The sequence below is a fragment of the Macadamia integrifolia genome, unplaced genomic scaffold, assembly GCF_013358625.1.
Source record: "Macadamia integrifolia cultivar HAES 741 unplaced genomic scaffold, SCU_Mint_v3 scaffold1700, whole genome shotgun sequence".
NCBI lineage: Eukaryota > Viridiplantae > Streptophyta > Magnoliopsida > Proteales > Proteaceae > Macadamia > Macadamia integrifolia.
Window position 1 is genome coordinate 89,561 of NW_024868317.1, and position 17,282 is coordinate 106,842.

Here is a 17,282-nt window from a genome sequence, read left to right on the forward strand (position 1 = left end):
ATTGTTTTAACAAAACATAATGGTTTGTATTTCACATTCTCAAGATTGAATCGTTTATCATCGAAAGCAAATTTTAGTAAACATGTGAATAAATTAGCAAACTGATTGCTAACCGTTTAGAAACCGAATGGAATAAACCAAAATCAAAACCGTTTAAAATCGTGAAATTAAAACCGTTTAAAAACCATGAAAACCGAAACCGTTTACTAAATGGTTGCAGTTTCAGAAAGTGTAATTATTTAGTAAATGGTGCGGTTATGGTTTCAGCCAAAATATATGTAAACCGAATCAAATCGAACCGTTTAAACCAAAACCAAACCGATTAACACCCTTAGGTCTACCTATGAGGTTTTCAAGGAAGACTGATCTTTAGATCAGGAAATGGACCTATAAGGAAAGGGATATTTCATGTGATCACAATTATAATATCAATTCCTTATATATGTTTTCCAAAAGATTTTGAATTAATGATTTTTTATTATTTTTAACATTAGATAGTTATATATAGTATGATGAGTGTATTTTTTACTATTATTTAACATTAGAGATTGTTGATTGGATCAAAGTTTGTTTGAATGGTGTTTAGTCTTGAAATTTTGGCCAAATGCTTATAGAAAGACATCAGTATCAGTGTACTCCAAATGGGAGCTTGTTAAGACTTTTGTGTGGGCTTAATTGATACCGATTGATCCATTAGAAAACTCCTAACAAATCTATTGTGAGAGTGGAATTTGATTTTAGGAATTCTATTGTAAATAGAAGCTAATGGTTATTGCTACCGTCTCTTTAAAACTTTCATGATTATGAATGCACAGACTCCCTTCATAGGAGTAGTACTTATGTGAGAGAATTCCAAGGGTGAAATACTACAAAAGATCTTAGTGGATGGACTTCCATTGTGTAGTTCTTCATAGTTATCTTCATGGGACCAATCTTCAAGCATGTGGGACAAAGGTCGTGATTAATACTCATAGGGCTTCTCAACCTACACACAGGTACTCCTCTACTCACATTTATGGTTTATATAATGAGGATGTTCCATTGATTATCATAGATATGGTCAATCTGCATGTTTGTGTATTCTAAGATCTATGAGGAGATGATCATTCACATTAATATCCCCAACAAATCTATCGTGTAATTCTATTGCTACTACCGATGCATGGTTAGTAAAACATGTACATTGTTTTAGTACTAAGATTGTTTCTAAATAGCTTGTTAGAAGATGTTGCAGAGAAGGTGGTATAAGTAGGCCAATGAATTGAACGTTTGTAATATTATTTGGCATCTGAGTATACATCCCAAATTTCGAATGTTTTGTGAAAATTTTTGGTAGGTGTGGTTAGTTCTAATGCTAGGCTTATGAATTTTCTCTTTATCAATCCCTTGGGGCTTGGGTTGCTAATAATAATAATAATAATATTAATAATAATAATAATAATAGCAATAATATTGAAAGTATTTGGCATAATTTTATTTCGTGTGACTTTTCTAAGAGATTCTTTGCAGCGGGTCCTTTATGATTGAGGATGAACACAAGTTTAGACTAGGTCGCATTCCTACTTGATAACCCATGGATATCTCTCAAATATTGATAAAAAAATGGATCTAATTTGTTACTGTTTGCTCTCAAATCTTAATAAGAAATGGATCTAACCTGTGACTGCTATTTCTTTTTTCACTTTATGTGGGATGTCTAGGGGAATGAAACCTTAATTGTGTCAAAAAATGAAAACTAACGCCTGTCGACTTATGAGTTCATTTCAGCAATGGACTCATGACTCTCACATTAAACCCGATCCTCCCTCTGATCATTCTAGTATTGGTGTGTTCTCTACCCGCCTTGACGATTACCATGGACTGTTGCATGGGATTGATTGTGTTATTATTTGTCATGGTAGTTTTGATCCATTTTCAGTCAACTCTGGCTGGGCATCAATTCTTGTATCCAATTCAAAGTTTACTCTAGTATATTTTGATCATGATCTTGTACATAATCCAAGAGTCAGAGGTCCCGGGAATTCTATTGAGGAATTTGAATGGAGACTGGAGACTGGAGACTGGAGTTAGGATGCACAGAAATTACGGTTTGGATGGATTGCAAGCAGGTGCCTCGATGGATAGAAGAAAGGAATAACGAAGGGTGGCCATGAGAAATGTTTAATCTTCTCTTAGATGCATTATGTTTGATAAAATATTTTTGTTATGTTAATAATATCAAACTAGTTAGAATAGGGTCTCTGTAGCTCATAAATTGGCAATAAGAAGTAGAGGAGAAAATATTTGTCGACCAGTACTAGTCGGTGTGTAGCTAATTTTATTTTTAATTTTTATTCTCATAAAAAAACGTATGAAAGTCATGCATGACCTAAATTTTATTGGGTAAACATCACTCACTTCCTCTGAACTAAGGCGAAATATCAACTTGACCCACTACCTTTCTGAAAATATCACTCCCCTCGCCTACAAGAAAAAGATGCTATCTAACAGCCTCAACCGTTAAATTTGACTGTTAAATCAAGTTAAATTTTTTTATAATCCCTAAAATATCCCTTTTCCCTCTTTCTCCCTTTCTCCTGTTCTCTGAAAAATTGTGCATACCCTTAAGGAGCCCTAACTACCGGCATCACCACCCCTCAGTGTAGCTTTTGGAATTACAAACTCCATTAAATTTTTGTATTCAAGTATTTGAAAACCAGAGGCAAGGACCCATCAACAATCAAATTGAATGAACTGGATTGAATAAGGTCGAATAACAGAACTTTCAAAAAAATGCTGTAATAAGCAAGTTAACTGGTTTTCTCTATCTTTGAACCAGAGTGGTGAGCCTTAGTTTGGGAAGAAATGCTTCAGTTGCTCCTTTAATAGCAACCTGCAACTACAGTTCCAATTAATGTCCCTTTGAATTCCATATAAAATCAAGATCAACACAACTTAGAGGGTGTTCACACGCATTCTCTCTCTGGGTTCAACGATCACGAATGAACATCTCCAACCCAAAACCAAAGCCAATAATTTTTTTAAATCTGGGTATTCCTTACAATTGACTAGTGCAAGCAGTGATTAACATCTGGATTAATATTTTATTTAATTACAACAAAAAACGCTGATGGGTTATCTGTAATCAGTCTTTTGTGTTACAGAGTGAAAGTTTATCATCAATCCAAAGCTAAAAGAAACAGCTGAGGTGATATATATACATAATACTAGAAACAGAGAACGCAGATACACTCCCAATTCAAAAAACCAGAAGAGTTAACAAGGCGAAAAGAGATCCATAATCATAAAAATGGTAGCTTCTGAGATGGATTACTGGCGTTGTGTCTTCACACATGAACAGCTTGGCTGCTGTTAGGCTCCAATTTGAGTGGGGAAGAAGGTTCCCTCACGTGTTCGTCATCTTCTTCCAACGTGAGAGCTTCTAGGGTAGTCGAGATTGTACCTTTTCTCCAAGCTTTGAAAGCTCACTCATTCAAATCCCTACAAGTTCTGCTGCCATTCTCAATATAATAACTGAGAGCCCTTCACTGTAAATCTCCAAATCAAAACTTCTAATGAGAGTAAACTTATGCAGAATCAAAGAAATTTCGCTTATGAGGACTAAGGAGGGGTGGTGATGCCGGCAGTTAGGGTTCCTATGGTTTCGGACAAGAGAAAGGGAAAAGGGGTATTTTAGGGATTATAAAAATTTAACGTGACTCAACAGTCAAATCTAATCGATTGAGTCCGTTAAATAGCATCTTTTTCCTTGTAGGGAAGGAGGGTGAATTCAAAAAAGGTGATCGATAAATTGATATTTCACCTTGATTCAGGGGAGGGGAGTGATGTTTACCCAATTTTATTTGTACCGAGGCCCGCCATCCCCTTTGCTTTGTTGTTAAGTTTCAAATCAAAATCATAAATGAAGGTAAGAAGGTTCATTGAAAAGAAGAGTTCCATTAATGATGTATGAATTCTAGAGGATGCAAAATAATTAGTGAAGATCTAATATAAAGAGGGCCATATGATTTAGGTATTTTCTGAAATTTAACTCTTAGCCCCGTTTGTTTAGAGGAGTTTTGGGGTGGGATAGTTGTCAGGCAAGGATTCACATGTCGCTAGGATGAAGAACAGCAAAGTAGAGTTGGAGGAAACACTTTTGCCTCATGTATTGTTTGGTTGAATGAGAGAGAATAAGCAGAGAAGGAGGCGGAGAGAGAGTGGGTATCCATGGCCTTAAGCGTCCTCCACTCCCTAAGCTGCCTCTTCTCTGTCTCCACATCTGAAGTCGGTGGTGTAGCAACAGTGGCGCTGAAATCTTGTCTTCTCCGTTGTTCCCTCTTCCATGCCTGAGAAAAAGCCAACAGCCAAAAACCCAGATGTTGCAGGGACATCGGTGCCTTTCTCCTTTTAATTTCGTCTTCCTCTTCTCTATTGTTCCCTCTTCTATGGCTGAGAAAAAGCCAATATAGAAAACCCAGATGTTGCAGGGACGAGTAGTGCCTTTTTTCAGATGAAAAAGGTCGGTTTTTCATTGCTCTTCTTCTTCTTCCTTGTTCTTCTTCTCAATTTCTGAAACCCCTTTCTAGGTCAGAAACCCTATTCTCTCTCTAATTCTGAAACCCCTTTCAACTCCTCCAAATTTCCTCTTCCCTTCTCAAATTAAGATGGGAGAAGATGAGTTGCAGGGACTCTCCCATCTTCTCTTCTCACGACCCAGAAAATGTCAGTCATCGTCCTCAACGAACTTTCATTGGAATTTTAGTAAAGTCCTATCGAATCGGCAGGACTGTGCAAGGGGGAAAGGGGGGGGGGGGGGGGGTAGGTCGCGTGGGAGAAATCATCAGCCACGTCGGCCGTCATGGAAAGCTCAATATTTGATGTTGTCGATTCAAAATCCACCCCGGATTACTAAATGGCCGTACGAATTATTCCACCCCTTAAAATGGCATCCCTCTAAATAAACAGGGCCTTATTGATGTCATTCTTGCATATGATAAAATAATGGTACGGTGTGTATATATATAGAGAGAGAGAGAGTTATTGTACGATCCTAACCTTGCTTCACAGTGTCAACCAGATGTACACAACAGGCACCAGTTCGAGTGGGAATTAGATTTCCTTTAACTATTTTTTCTAACTTGGAATAGCTGGCTCCAACAACTAGATCATGTCAATTGAAATTGAATTAGAATTTCGAAGGTTTTTTTTAAAATTGAATACCTCATTCTTTTGATTATTTTAGCGTTATGTCATCAAAGTCGAGGAATATAATGCTTCGATGCAGTACGCATGCCTGTGATTGCTTAAATATATACATGATGAGGCAAAATATGTCACTTTCCTTAGCACGGTTGAAGCATGTACGTAAACCTGAACATGACTGAGCTGCTACCTCGGCCTCCATCAGGCCGTGCTGTCACCTCGGCCTCCATCAAGCCGTGTTGCTCCTCGGCCTCCGTCAGGCCGCGGCTATCACCTCGGCCTCCATCAGACCGTCACCTCGGCCTCCATCAGACCGCGCTCCACCTCGGCCTCCATCAGTCCGTGCTATGACCTTGGCCTTCATCACGCCGCGCTCCACCTCGGCCTTCATCAGGCCGTGCTAGACCTCGGCCTCCGACAGGTCGTGCTGCACCTCGGTCTCCATCAGGCCGTGCTGCCTCCTCGGCCTCCATCAGGCAGTGCTGTCACCTCGGCTCGACGTCAACAACAAGGTTTCCAGAAACGTGTTTCCGTCCACCCCTATATTCAAGGAACGTAATCCCTTTTCCGGAGGACAGGACTCTATCCACTACACGTCATCATAGACGTCACACGGTTGGCCTTTCCGAGTTAAGAGGGGAGAATATTCCCAGAATCACAGAGCCACTCCCTTTGAGGACTCCACGCCCAAACAGGACTCTTCACAATCGTCTCCCACTCACCCTCCATCAGCAGCCTATAAATACCAAGGTAAGCCTCCATCATAGGGGATCGATTACTCACTTCTCTTACTGTTAAAGCTCTCCTGAGCATCTGTTGTGGAAAGGTCTAACTTAGGCATCGGAAAGTCCCCGTCGGGTCAGCCCGGCTCTCCCCTGTCATCTCTTCTATGCAGGTCGGCCAAAGCACCAAGAACTGCAGGGAAGATCGTCCGGTCAAATTTTTTCGCATCAGATTGGTGCCGTCCGTGGGAAATTGTTACAAAAAGTCACCTGGACCAATGCAATTGAGGAGTGAGAAGGTCGTTTCTTCAACGACAATGCGAGCAAGATCCACTCGCGAAGTACCACTTGGACGTTCCCATTCACCACCAATGGCAGAGCAAGAAAACGTCCCAGCAGAGAACCCTCCAGAAGGACCCCAGCAAACCAGGCCCGATGCACAAGTTTCCCAAGGAGAGGGGGATCAGCGCGAGCAGAACCCTCAGCTATCCCGCCATGTCCCATCATCTCAGGTAACTCACCCCGAACATGGAAGAACAGATGCAGAGCTTGCAGTTTCAGGTATTCGCTACAAACGCACTAGTGAGGGATTTCATATGTCAGTTCGGCTCGGCACTTCCAGGGCCAGTAACTAGTTCAGCTCAGCCTCCTAGGCCTATTCCGAGCAGACGTCCCAATGACGAATCTCCTAACAACAGCGTCACCCCTCAATCAACAGCAAGAAGGGGGTCGGCCAGAACTTCGTGCACTGTCCATTCGGTACCACCGCGCTCTTTTACTGAGGGCCGCAGGTGAGGTCCCGTCCCTGCCCAGACCGGGAGAGCCCGTTGTTCTGAACATCATCGGAGCCCAGAGACACATGATACTCATAGATCCCCACCCCGGGTAGGAAGATGCCAACTGTCGCCTCAGAGACTCAGTAGAGGCGCTCGTCCACACAGAGAAGAACGTGAAAACTACCAGATGCCAGCTCGGTAAGATCGACCCCACACGGGTCAGAGCTCGCCCATCGGGCCGACCAGAGGTGCACCACGGCAAGGTCACCAAGTCCGAGGAAGAAGCCCCAGAAGAGGAGAAGGGGCAAGTTGATCCCCAGATGGCTGAGCCAAGGAGAGAGGAGACGACCTAGAGAGTCGCATCTAGCGACTCACTGAGCGAATAGAGGGAATGTAGAGGTAGGCGCTCCAGGCCGACATTACTGTAACCCCAACCCATAATGCACTTTCCGACGAACTGATTGACGTCGAGCTGCCCTCAAATTTCATGATACCTGTCTTCAATGGATATGACGGCACCACAGATCCCTACGATCATCTGTTGTACTACAGCTCGGCCATGGCAGTTCATGGAAGGTCAGACGTCGTTCTTTGTCGAGCTTTCGCTGCCTCATTAAAAGGAGCTGTGCTGGTGTGGATGTTGAACTTACGGCCACGATCCATCTGCAGCTATGAAGAACTGACAAGAGCGTTCCTCACACGTTTCCAAGCAAGTATGAAGCAGAAGCAAACTACGCAAAACGTGATGAACATGAGGCAGGGAGCGAGGGAGACTATAAGGGAGTTCCTTGCCCGATTCACCAAGGCGACATTGGAGGTAAAAAACCTACCAAAAGGAGTGGCGTATAGCACATTGTGCAATGGGGTAATACACCCTGATCTGGTTCAGTCCCTGGCCCTCGACTTATCGAAAACGATGCCCGAACTGTTGAGACGGTGCAATCAATACGCCAACATGGAGCTGGGGCCCGGTCTTAACCAATGAGGAACAAAGATCGGGCCCCAGCTCGACAGCATCTAAGATCGAGCTCAAGCTCGGCACCACAAGACCATACCCTAGTCTGACGACTCAAATACCTTAACCAATGAGGCACAAAGACCGGGCCCCAGCACAGCAGCATCTAAGACCGAGCTCAAGCTTGGCACCACAAGACCAGACCCTAGTCTGACGACTCAAAGACCTTAACCAATGAGGCACAAAGACCGGGCCCCATCTCGGCAGCATCTAAGACCGAATTCAAGCTCGGCACCACAAGACCAGACCCTAGTCTGGCGACTCAAAGACCTTTACCAATGAGGCACAAAGATCGGGCCCCAGCTCGGCAGCATCTAAGATCGAGCTCAAGGTCGGCACCACAAGACCAGACCCTAGTCTGGCAACTCAAAGACCTTTATCAATGAGGCACAAAGATCAGGCCCCAGCACGGCAACATCTAAGACCAAGCTCAAGCTCGACACCACAAGACCAGACCCTAGTCTGACGACTCAAAGACCTTAACCAATGAGGCACAAAGATTGGGCCCCAGCTCGGCAGCATCTAAGACCGAGCTCAAGCTCGGCACCACAAAACCAGACCCTAGTCTAGCGACTCAAAGACCTTAACAAATGAGGCACAAAGACCACGCCCCAGCTCGACAGCATCTAAGATCGAGCTCAAGCTCGGCACCACAAGACCAAACCCTAGTCTGGTGACTCAAAGACCTTAACCAATGAGGCACAAAGACCACGCCCCAGCTCAACAGCATCTAAGATCGAGCTCAAGCTCGGCACCACAAGACCAGACCCTAGTCTGGCGACTCAAAGACCTTAACCAATGAGGCACAAAGACAGCGCTCCAGCTTGGCAACAACTAGACCGAGCTCAGGGGCCTAATCCACGAGCCCTCAAAATACATCACTACCGAGGGAGACATCTACGTAAATATGGATCTATATATATGAGGCTAATCTCGGGGGGCTGATCCCCGAGCCTAGCTCAGCACAAGAAAATCCTTCGAGTCAGATCACCTCTTCACCAACATCAATCGAGCCGTAGGGCTGCACCAGAGTAGCATGGACTGGAACGCGTCGCTCATAGTCCATCAGATTGTAGCTGGGCATCTTACTTTGAAGGAACAAGATGACATCGTCTGAACCGACCTGAAACGAAGAAATGTTAACGTCATCCAACCACTTCTGGTAGGGATAAGGGTTCAGCCACCTCGGGCCATTTCTTCTCGACCCCCATGAAAGCGCTTTGCCTCCTTTGCCTTCGAACAAGCAACAGCCACGTCCTCGAATCGTTGAGCAGCCTCAGCTGAGAAAGTGAAGCAGTGCATCTCGAATCAGATTAAATGCTCTAGCAGGTCGATTCGAACTGCTAGAGCGGGGGGCTAGTGATGAGGCAAAATATGTCACTTTCCTCAGCACGGCTGAAGCATGTACGCAAACCTGAACAGGACTGAGCTGCTACCTCGGCCTCCATCAGGCCGTGCTATCACCTCGACCTCCATCAGGCCGTGCTGCCACCTCGGCCAGGCCGTGCTGCTCCTCGGCCTCCATCAGGCCGCGCTATGACCTCGGCCTCCATCACATCGCGCTCCACCTTGGCCTTCATCAGGCCGTGCTAGACCTCGGCCTCCGACAGGCCGTGCTGCACCTCGGTCTCCATCAGGCCGTGCTGCCTCCTCGGCCTCCATCAGGCAGTGCTGCCACCTAGGCTCGACGTCAACAACAAGGTTTCCAGAAACTTGTTTCCGTCCACCCCTATATTCAAGGAACGTAATCCCTATTCTGGAGGACAAGACTCTATCCACTACATGTCATCATAGACGTCACACGGTTGGCCTTCCCGAGCTAAGAGGGGAATATTCCAGGAATATTCTCAGAATCACAGAGCCACTTCCTTTGAGGACTCCATGCCTAAACATGACTCTTCACAATCGTCTCCCACTCACCCTCCATTAGCAGCTTATAAATACTAAGGTAAGCCTCCATCATAGGGGATCAATTACTCACTTCTCTTACTGTTAAAGCTCTCTTGAGCATCTGTTGTGGAAAGGTCTAACTTAGGCATCGGAGAATCCCCCGTCGGATCAGACCGGCTCTCCCCTATCATCTCTTTTGTGTAGGTCGGCCAAAGCACCAGGAACTGTAGGGAAGATTGTTCAGTCAAATTTTTCCGCATTAATATATATTTTTTTTGGTATCATTGTGACTGTTTATGTACAGTGGCAAAAAAAAAAAAAAAAAAAAAAAACGAGAAGCAAAGTATCAAAAGATTATTAGAGCTGGGTAAATGTGGCAATGTTAGTTTTCAAATGATTGTTTTTAAACACCAAAAGAAAGCTTCAAATACCTATCTTGGTTTTGCTTGTTTTTAATTTCATACAAGAGTCGAATTAGTGACCTTGTAATGTTTGATTCTAGCATAATAGGATCTACGGCCCATTATATTCACTTTAAAGATTTGTCTACATTTGGACCTGTTCGATTGTGAGATTGAGTATGGGTCAGGTTATGATCTGGAGAAGGAATTAGGCACCTCGACCCAGCCAACAAACCTAGTCTTTTGAATTACTTGACGCTTTAGTGATTAATAAATATCTTTAAGCTAGAGAAAACATAAAAAGGAAACTTTATTTATGAATAAACTCTACGCATCCATTCCATTTATTTGTATAAGCTTATATAAATGAGGATGTAACAACATTTCAAGCATAGGTAATTTCCAAGAATGAAATTAAGACTAATTAGAAAGACAAACATTGGGAAAACAAACAACTATCTAATAGGAAAGGACCTCGAGAACCTTCAAAGGCATTTTCCCCATTTTGAAGAGTTTAAAAACATAATGGTTGAAGTGCCCAAGAAGTTCTAGAAATGAATTTGAATGGAAGTTGGATTAAAAAGATGAATTCTGAAATTCTAAGTGTCCATAGTCAGCCCAGACACACTTTATCAAAATGGTCATAACTTCTAGAAAATATCAAATGATGCATCATCTTTTTTGTTTTATGGAAAATATACTTTTAGACCTTTCCATCCATATATGGCATGACTTCTAGTTCCTTCTAAGTTGGTATAGGTGTCACTGTGAAGTTACCCCAAAATTCTAGATTGCAACTTTTATTTCTAACTTCAATCATTTGGCTTAGGCTTGTGGGCTTATTGGGTTGGGTTGTTGGCCCATTTGAAAATGCTCCTACATCAATATATCTGACAGCATTTGGATGTAGGCTTGGGATTGACACTCCTATTTCTACTGGTGCTCCCTTTGGCTCATGCAATGGTATAGGATTACACTACCTTTTAGAGAATACTAATCATGAATGATTGGTTATGAGACCATGAAAATCGAAATCGTCCCTAAATGAAGAAGAAATAAAACAAAAATATTTTTCATTTCAATTTTGAAATGTTCATGCAGTAATAGTTGAATAAGTTGAATAAAAAGAATAACGACAAAGGTAATAATCGGTTTTTTTAAGAACACGTGGAATCCAACAACTAATATAATATGAGGAGCTGATATTGGCGCTCCACAAAATGGGGGACAAAATTTGGCTACTACCCATATGTGGCAGTGGTTAGTGAAATCACATGTACAATGATTATTTGGGAGATGATTGCAAGGAAGAATAGTGGAAGATTGGGGGTGGGGGTGGGGGTGGGGTGTGTTGGAGATGATTGAATATCAATCAAGGGAATAAACGTGGAAGATAGGGAAATAATTGAATATTAATCATGCGTCCAATATGTAGTTGTAGGACAGGCAGAGGAAGCGGTGTGCGGTTGAGAAAAAGAAAGAAAGAAGGAGAAAAAGAGACGTTTTTACGTCCCCATGTCCCTCTCATGTGGTGATACGGGGAGTAAAAAGGAAACAGAGGAATGAGGTTTATCTCGCTTTTGGCATAGTGGGTCCTCAGTGAAAGGCCCACCTAATGGGTTATTAGTTCAGTGACAGAGTGCACCCCTGATAATGAAAAAAATTTGGTTACTACCCAGGTTGCAGCAGGGTGCAACTACTTGGCTGATAATTGCATCATTGTGCATGGGTTGTTAGGACTCTCAACTACATGGATAGTTCAATATGTTCATCAGCGCCTAACCGAAAGATGTGAGTCATCTAAGGCACATTAGCATGACTTACTCCTACCTGTTCGAACCGGAGTTTGAAATCGAACTTCTCCTCAAGAGGATGAGACGTGTACAATTTGGTACTCAAATGGTAATTCTGGAAAATTATTTCAGGTACCGGAGAAAGGATAACAATAGTTTCTTTCTGGATAAAATAAAATTAAAAAAAAAAAAAAACTAAACATTGTATTCTTTAAAAAAATTTAAAATATATATATATACATATATATATACACACGTTTTTTTCACCAACTACCTTTTTTTTTCACTAACCACTACCACACATTGATAGAGAAGACAGTTCCTGCCACGTGGATAGCAGCCAAATTGGGATGGTCAGGCGAAGCGGTCAAATGTGAGAATGTCAGAAATAGAGAGCGAAGGGAGGACTCCATGAGACCGAAGTGTGCGGCCGCGGTGTCATAAGTCTTTTAAGGCAAGACCTGCTGCAGCCATCCACCACGGTTCGGTATTTAGGTGGATTAGAAGAGTTGGAAGGAAAGAAAGGGCGCAATGCAAGGGGAACGAGTGAAAGGAGTGAATGGAGGGTGGAGAAGTTTTCGGATGCCCAATTGTCATGGGACAGCCGTCTCATAAAAAAAAAAGTATAAAAGGGAAACTAAGGGTGCATCCTCCAGGTGAGTGAGAGACGGCAATCAGAGCTCATCACATTGAAATATCTCTCCTCCTTGCAATTTGCAATAATTTTGTCATTCTTCTTTTCTTCTAAATTAATATGGCCACTCGTTGAGTCCTTTCTTTAGGTCTTTTTTTCTTTTCTTTTCTTTTTTAATATAACAAAAGAGAAGGGTGGTGGGCCATTAATCTAAGGCAGGTAGCAAGCATTGAGAGAGAGAGTGAGGAAATTGAAAGAGGAAGGAGATGGTGCAGGTAGCAAGGTTGGTGCAGGGTGCATTGTTGTTGTGCTGCCTCTGGGCAGTGGGCCTAGTTCAGGCCGAGGATCCCTACTTCTTCTTCACATGGAACGTGACCTACGGCACCATCTCTCCTCTTGGCGTACCGCAACAGGTCATTTTGATAAACGATCAGTTCCCTGGTCCCAACATCAACTCCACATCCAACAACAACATCGTCGTCAATGTCTTCAATAACCTGGATGAGCCATTACTCTTTACATGGTATGCATGCATGCATGCATTATGACTACAATACAGTGATTGATGATTTTTAGTGACTACATGGATGGAAATCAATCCATCAATTTCTTTAATAATAATAATAATATTGTTATCAATTTTTTAAACGCACAGGAATGGTGTCCAACATAGGAAGAACTCTTGGCAAGACGGAATGCCCGGCACCAACTGCCCCATCCTGCCGGGGACCAATTTCACTTACCACTTCCAGGTGAAGGACCAGATCGGTAGCTACTTCTACTACCCAAGCACCGGCATGCATAGGGCCTCCGGTGGCTTTGGAGGCCTTCGCGTCAACAGTCGTTTGCTTATCCCTGTCCCTTACCTTGATCCAGAGGATGACTACACCATCTTGATCAACGATTGGTACACCAAGAGCCACACCGCCCTCAGGAAGGAGCTAGACAGTGGTCGTTCCATTGGCAAGCCCAATGGCGTCCTCATCAATGGCAAGAACAAGGCCGAAAACATGTCCCACCTCTTCATCATGAAGCCCAACAAGACCTACAAGTACAGGATCTGCAACGTTGGATTAAAGACATCCCTCAACTTCAGGATCCAAGGCCACACCATGAAGCTGGTTGAGCTAGAAGGCTCCCACACAGTACAGAACGTTTACGAGTCTCTGGACGTGCACGTTGGGCAGTGTTACTCAGTGCTTGTGACGGCCGACCAGGAGCCTAAAGACTACATGATGGTGGCTTCCACTCGCTTCACCAAGTACATGCTCAACGCTACAGGCCTCATTCGCTACAGCAACAGCAAGGGCCCGGCCTCTCCTGAGCTCCCCAAGGCGCCAGTTGGTTGGGCCTGGTCCCTAAACCAGTTCCGCTCCTTCCGTTGGAACCTCACCGCTAGTGCCGCCCGTCCCAATCCACAGGGCTCCTACCACTACGGTAGAATCAACATCACCCGTACCATCAAGCTTGCCAACACTGTTGCCATGGTCGACGGCAAGCTCCGCTACGCCATCAATGGCATCTCCCACGTTGACCCACCAACCCCACCCAAGCTCGCAGAGTACTACAATGTCGCGGATAAGGTGTTTGAATATAACCTTGTCAAGGATGAGCCTGCCACTGTGGATGAGCCGACCAAGGTCACCCTCGCACCTAGCATCGTCAATACCACCTTCCGCAACTACATTGAGATCATCCTCGAGAACCACGAGAAGGGTATCCAGACGTGGCACTTGGATGGCTACTCCTTTTTCGCCGTAGCTGTCGAGACTGGGAAGTGGACCCCAGAGAAGAGGAAGAACTACAATTTGCTTGATGCTGTTAGCAGAAATACCATCCAAGTCTATCCCTACTCTTGGGCTGCGATCATGCTCACCTTGGACAACGCAGGCCTCTGGAACCTCAGGTCTACCATGGCGGAGAGGTCCTACCTCGGACAACAACTCTACTTCAGTGTTCTTTCCCCTGCCCGCTCCCTCAGGGATGAATACAACCTCCCCGACAACGCCTTGCTCTGCGGCATTGTCAAGGACATGCCCAAGCCCCCTCCTTACTCCTCCGGCGCCTAATTCTTCTTCTTTTATCCACGTATGTGGGACTCATTTCTTGTTCTATACTAACTTCTTGAACACACATTCCTTCCGAGAGAGAGAGAGGGAGATAGAGAGCGGCACAGAACAGAGTGAGCGAGAATAAGGAATGGGATTTAGAGTCCTTACACATAGTTTCCATTATTAATACCAAGAAGATTATATAAGTACTTGTTGTATTTATTTACATTTTCAGTGATTCAAATTATATTCTATATCATTTCCGATTAAGGCTCTTCTCTTTTTAATTTGGATCAGGTTCTTCTCATACACTTTAATTTGGATCAGGTTCTTCTCGTACACTTTGGTTCACATTTAGAATCCACTCAATCTATCAGCCTATTGTAAGAAGAGAAGTTAAATGGGTTCCAAGTGTGGATCAAGCACTGTACAAGAGTGATTCTCATATGATGACCTAATTGGGATTCTCTTCTTTTGGGTTGGTAAATATATATATATATATATATATTTTTTTTTTAAGTATAGCCTCCTTTCATTTCCATGTAAAACGTTTAAAAGAAAATTTTAGTCGTGAAATAACATTTTCCTCTAAAAAATAACCCCCCACCCAATTATATATATATATATATAAAAGTATCAAAAAGTGAGAAATTATTATAAGGAAAAAAAAATTCATGTAAAATATCATTTCAAGAAGAAGAAAAAAAAAATCATTAGCAACAAATGAAAATCCTTGACTATTTTATAAGATATGGAAATGTTCAGAGTCCATCCTAGGCGAGTACAAAGGTAGAGTCCCCAGATCACTCATTCCATCCTAGGCGAGTACGAAGGTAGAGTCCCCAGATCACTCATTCTTTCTTTCCTTATTATTGTTTGATCTTCATTAAGGTGATCATAGTTCCTTGAAGGCTTCAAGACAGACTTTAAATGAAGTTCTATCTTGAAGTGTAGGGTCAATCTATTAATCTTATTAAGTCCTCCATAACATTTAGCAATAATAATTAGGGGAAAAGAGCACTATCTGATGGTGTGCTTACACCAAGACACATCAGGTGCTAAAAGATCATGTTGCTCTGCACTGAAGATGCTCGTGCATGCCTTTCCATTGGCTGTGGATGCTAGTATGTATATGCACTATCGGGTAATGTTCTCTTGCCCTATTAATTATTACCCTTGCCAATCATAGAAGATACTTTGCCAGGATTGTGGGGACTAGAGGTTTGTTGAAACAAGATAATCTTAGCTTACCTATAAATTTTGGTGATTGTAGGAGAGATAATTTCCAAGGGTGAAGTACCGAACTATCAGTAGGATTGCAGAGTGGGAGGAAAAACTTCCATCGCCGGCGAGTAGAGAGGTCCTTGTAATAGCAGTTGTTCCTACTCCACTGGAACAAAGCAATCTATTAACTTCTGGTGGGTCCAGAAGGTGAGGAAAATAAGGTATGTAAATTGGGACAGTTAGGATTGCTTACATAAACTGGAGCTGGAAGGGGTCTAATATTGTTAGCTTCTAAAGAATAATCTCTATATTTAATGGCTAGAGATTATTGGATATAGATAATTACTGGAGATTTAAAAAAAAAAATTAATGTCTAAAACTGGTTCACAAAACTGAATTAGAGACTTTTGCGGTACTTTTATTAGAAAGAAGAAGATAATCATGACTGTCAAGAAAGTTTTTTTCCCACCCACAGTGAAGAGAATCAAAGATCATAATTATTCCCCCATTATAAAGTTTGAAATTCCCTTCCTCTATTCGTCTAGCCCCATCCAACCACTTGCAGTGGTAGGTCAGTAGGCCTACGGTGCAGAATTGGAAGTCGGCTTTTAGAAACCACCATAGCCGCTTCTCATGAGATGGCATATCTTAATCTAAATTAACCTTAAATTGATAAATTAAATGAAGATGAAAGGTATTCACTTCTAACAACACCACCATTATAGGAAGATTAAGCAATTAAGTTGTCACTAAAACCATATAAATTTCCAAACCTTGGATCGTTTTATCCAAATTTTGGGGATATAGTAAGACATAATTGATTTTGTGCCAAGGGCTTTTAAATTACCACAAATTTCACAAGATATTAGTTTAACTAATACAATACTCATACCTAAGAATGAATGAGTAAAAACTTGTACAACATCACAGGCCGATAACCCTTCGCAATTTTTCCTATGAAATTCTCACTAAAACTCTTATTTTCTCAGATTGCAAACAATCGTTTGAAGAATTATTTCCCCTATTAAGATTACCTTTGGGTAATATATATTTTTAGTGCAAGAAATTACTGATAAATAAAGGAAAAGTACCAACAAACACGTAAACTAGTCTCACTATAACAAAAGATCACATCAAATAAGAAAACCAAAGACAAATATCAAATATACATGAACTGAATGGCAGCTCGCCAGCAACCCGTTTTGGGAACAGTGGCCCAATAATCACTTCCATCGCATGAACATATGGCAATTGAATCTTCAGGAAACCATCTTCAACCACCATGCTCTTTCCATTTACAGATATTGTGGCTCTCAATTCCCATTACTTCCTTGTAAACTGTTCACAGATTAGGGAGTGTACAAGCCAGCACTTTCTCTTTCAATCTAAACTCTCCACAAGTTGCACACCAGAAGTCACCCTGGAACCTTTGGCCTAACAGTTTATTTAGATAACTTTCTGCTTTAACCTCGACTGCAGATAAAAATGTTCTGGTTCCTTTATTACTTTATTATCAAGTAATCAGGCATCCCCAGAGTCAAATTTCAGAGATGCTGGTCATGACTTCCCTGCAAGCCCTTCCCAACACCCCC

General features: G+C 42.6%; 1 protein-coding gene across 1 annotated transcript; it reads left to right on the top strand.

The window, feature by feature from the left end:
- Positions 1-12,353: 12,353 nt before the first annotated feature.
- LOC122064649 (L-ascorbate oxidase homolog) lies at positions 12,354-14,672 on the top strand. The gene is made up of 2 exons (XM_042628406.1): positions 12,354-12,938; positions 13,071-14,672. The coding sequence occupies exons 1-2, from the start codon at positions 12,682-12,684 to the stop codon at positions 14,482-14,484; spliced, it is 1,671 nt and encodes a 556-aa protein (XP_042484340.1). The 5' UTR covers positions 12,354-12,681; the 3' UTR covers positions 14,485-14,672.
- The last annotated feature ends 2,610 nt before the right edge of the window (positions 14,673-17,282 follow it).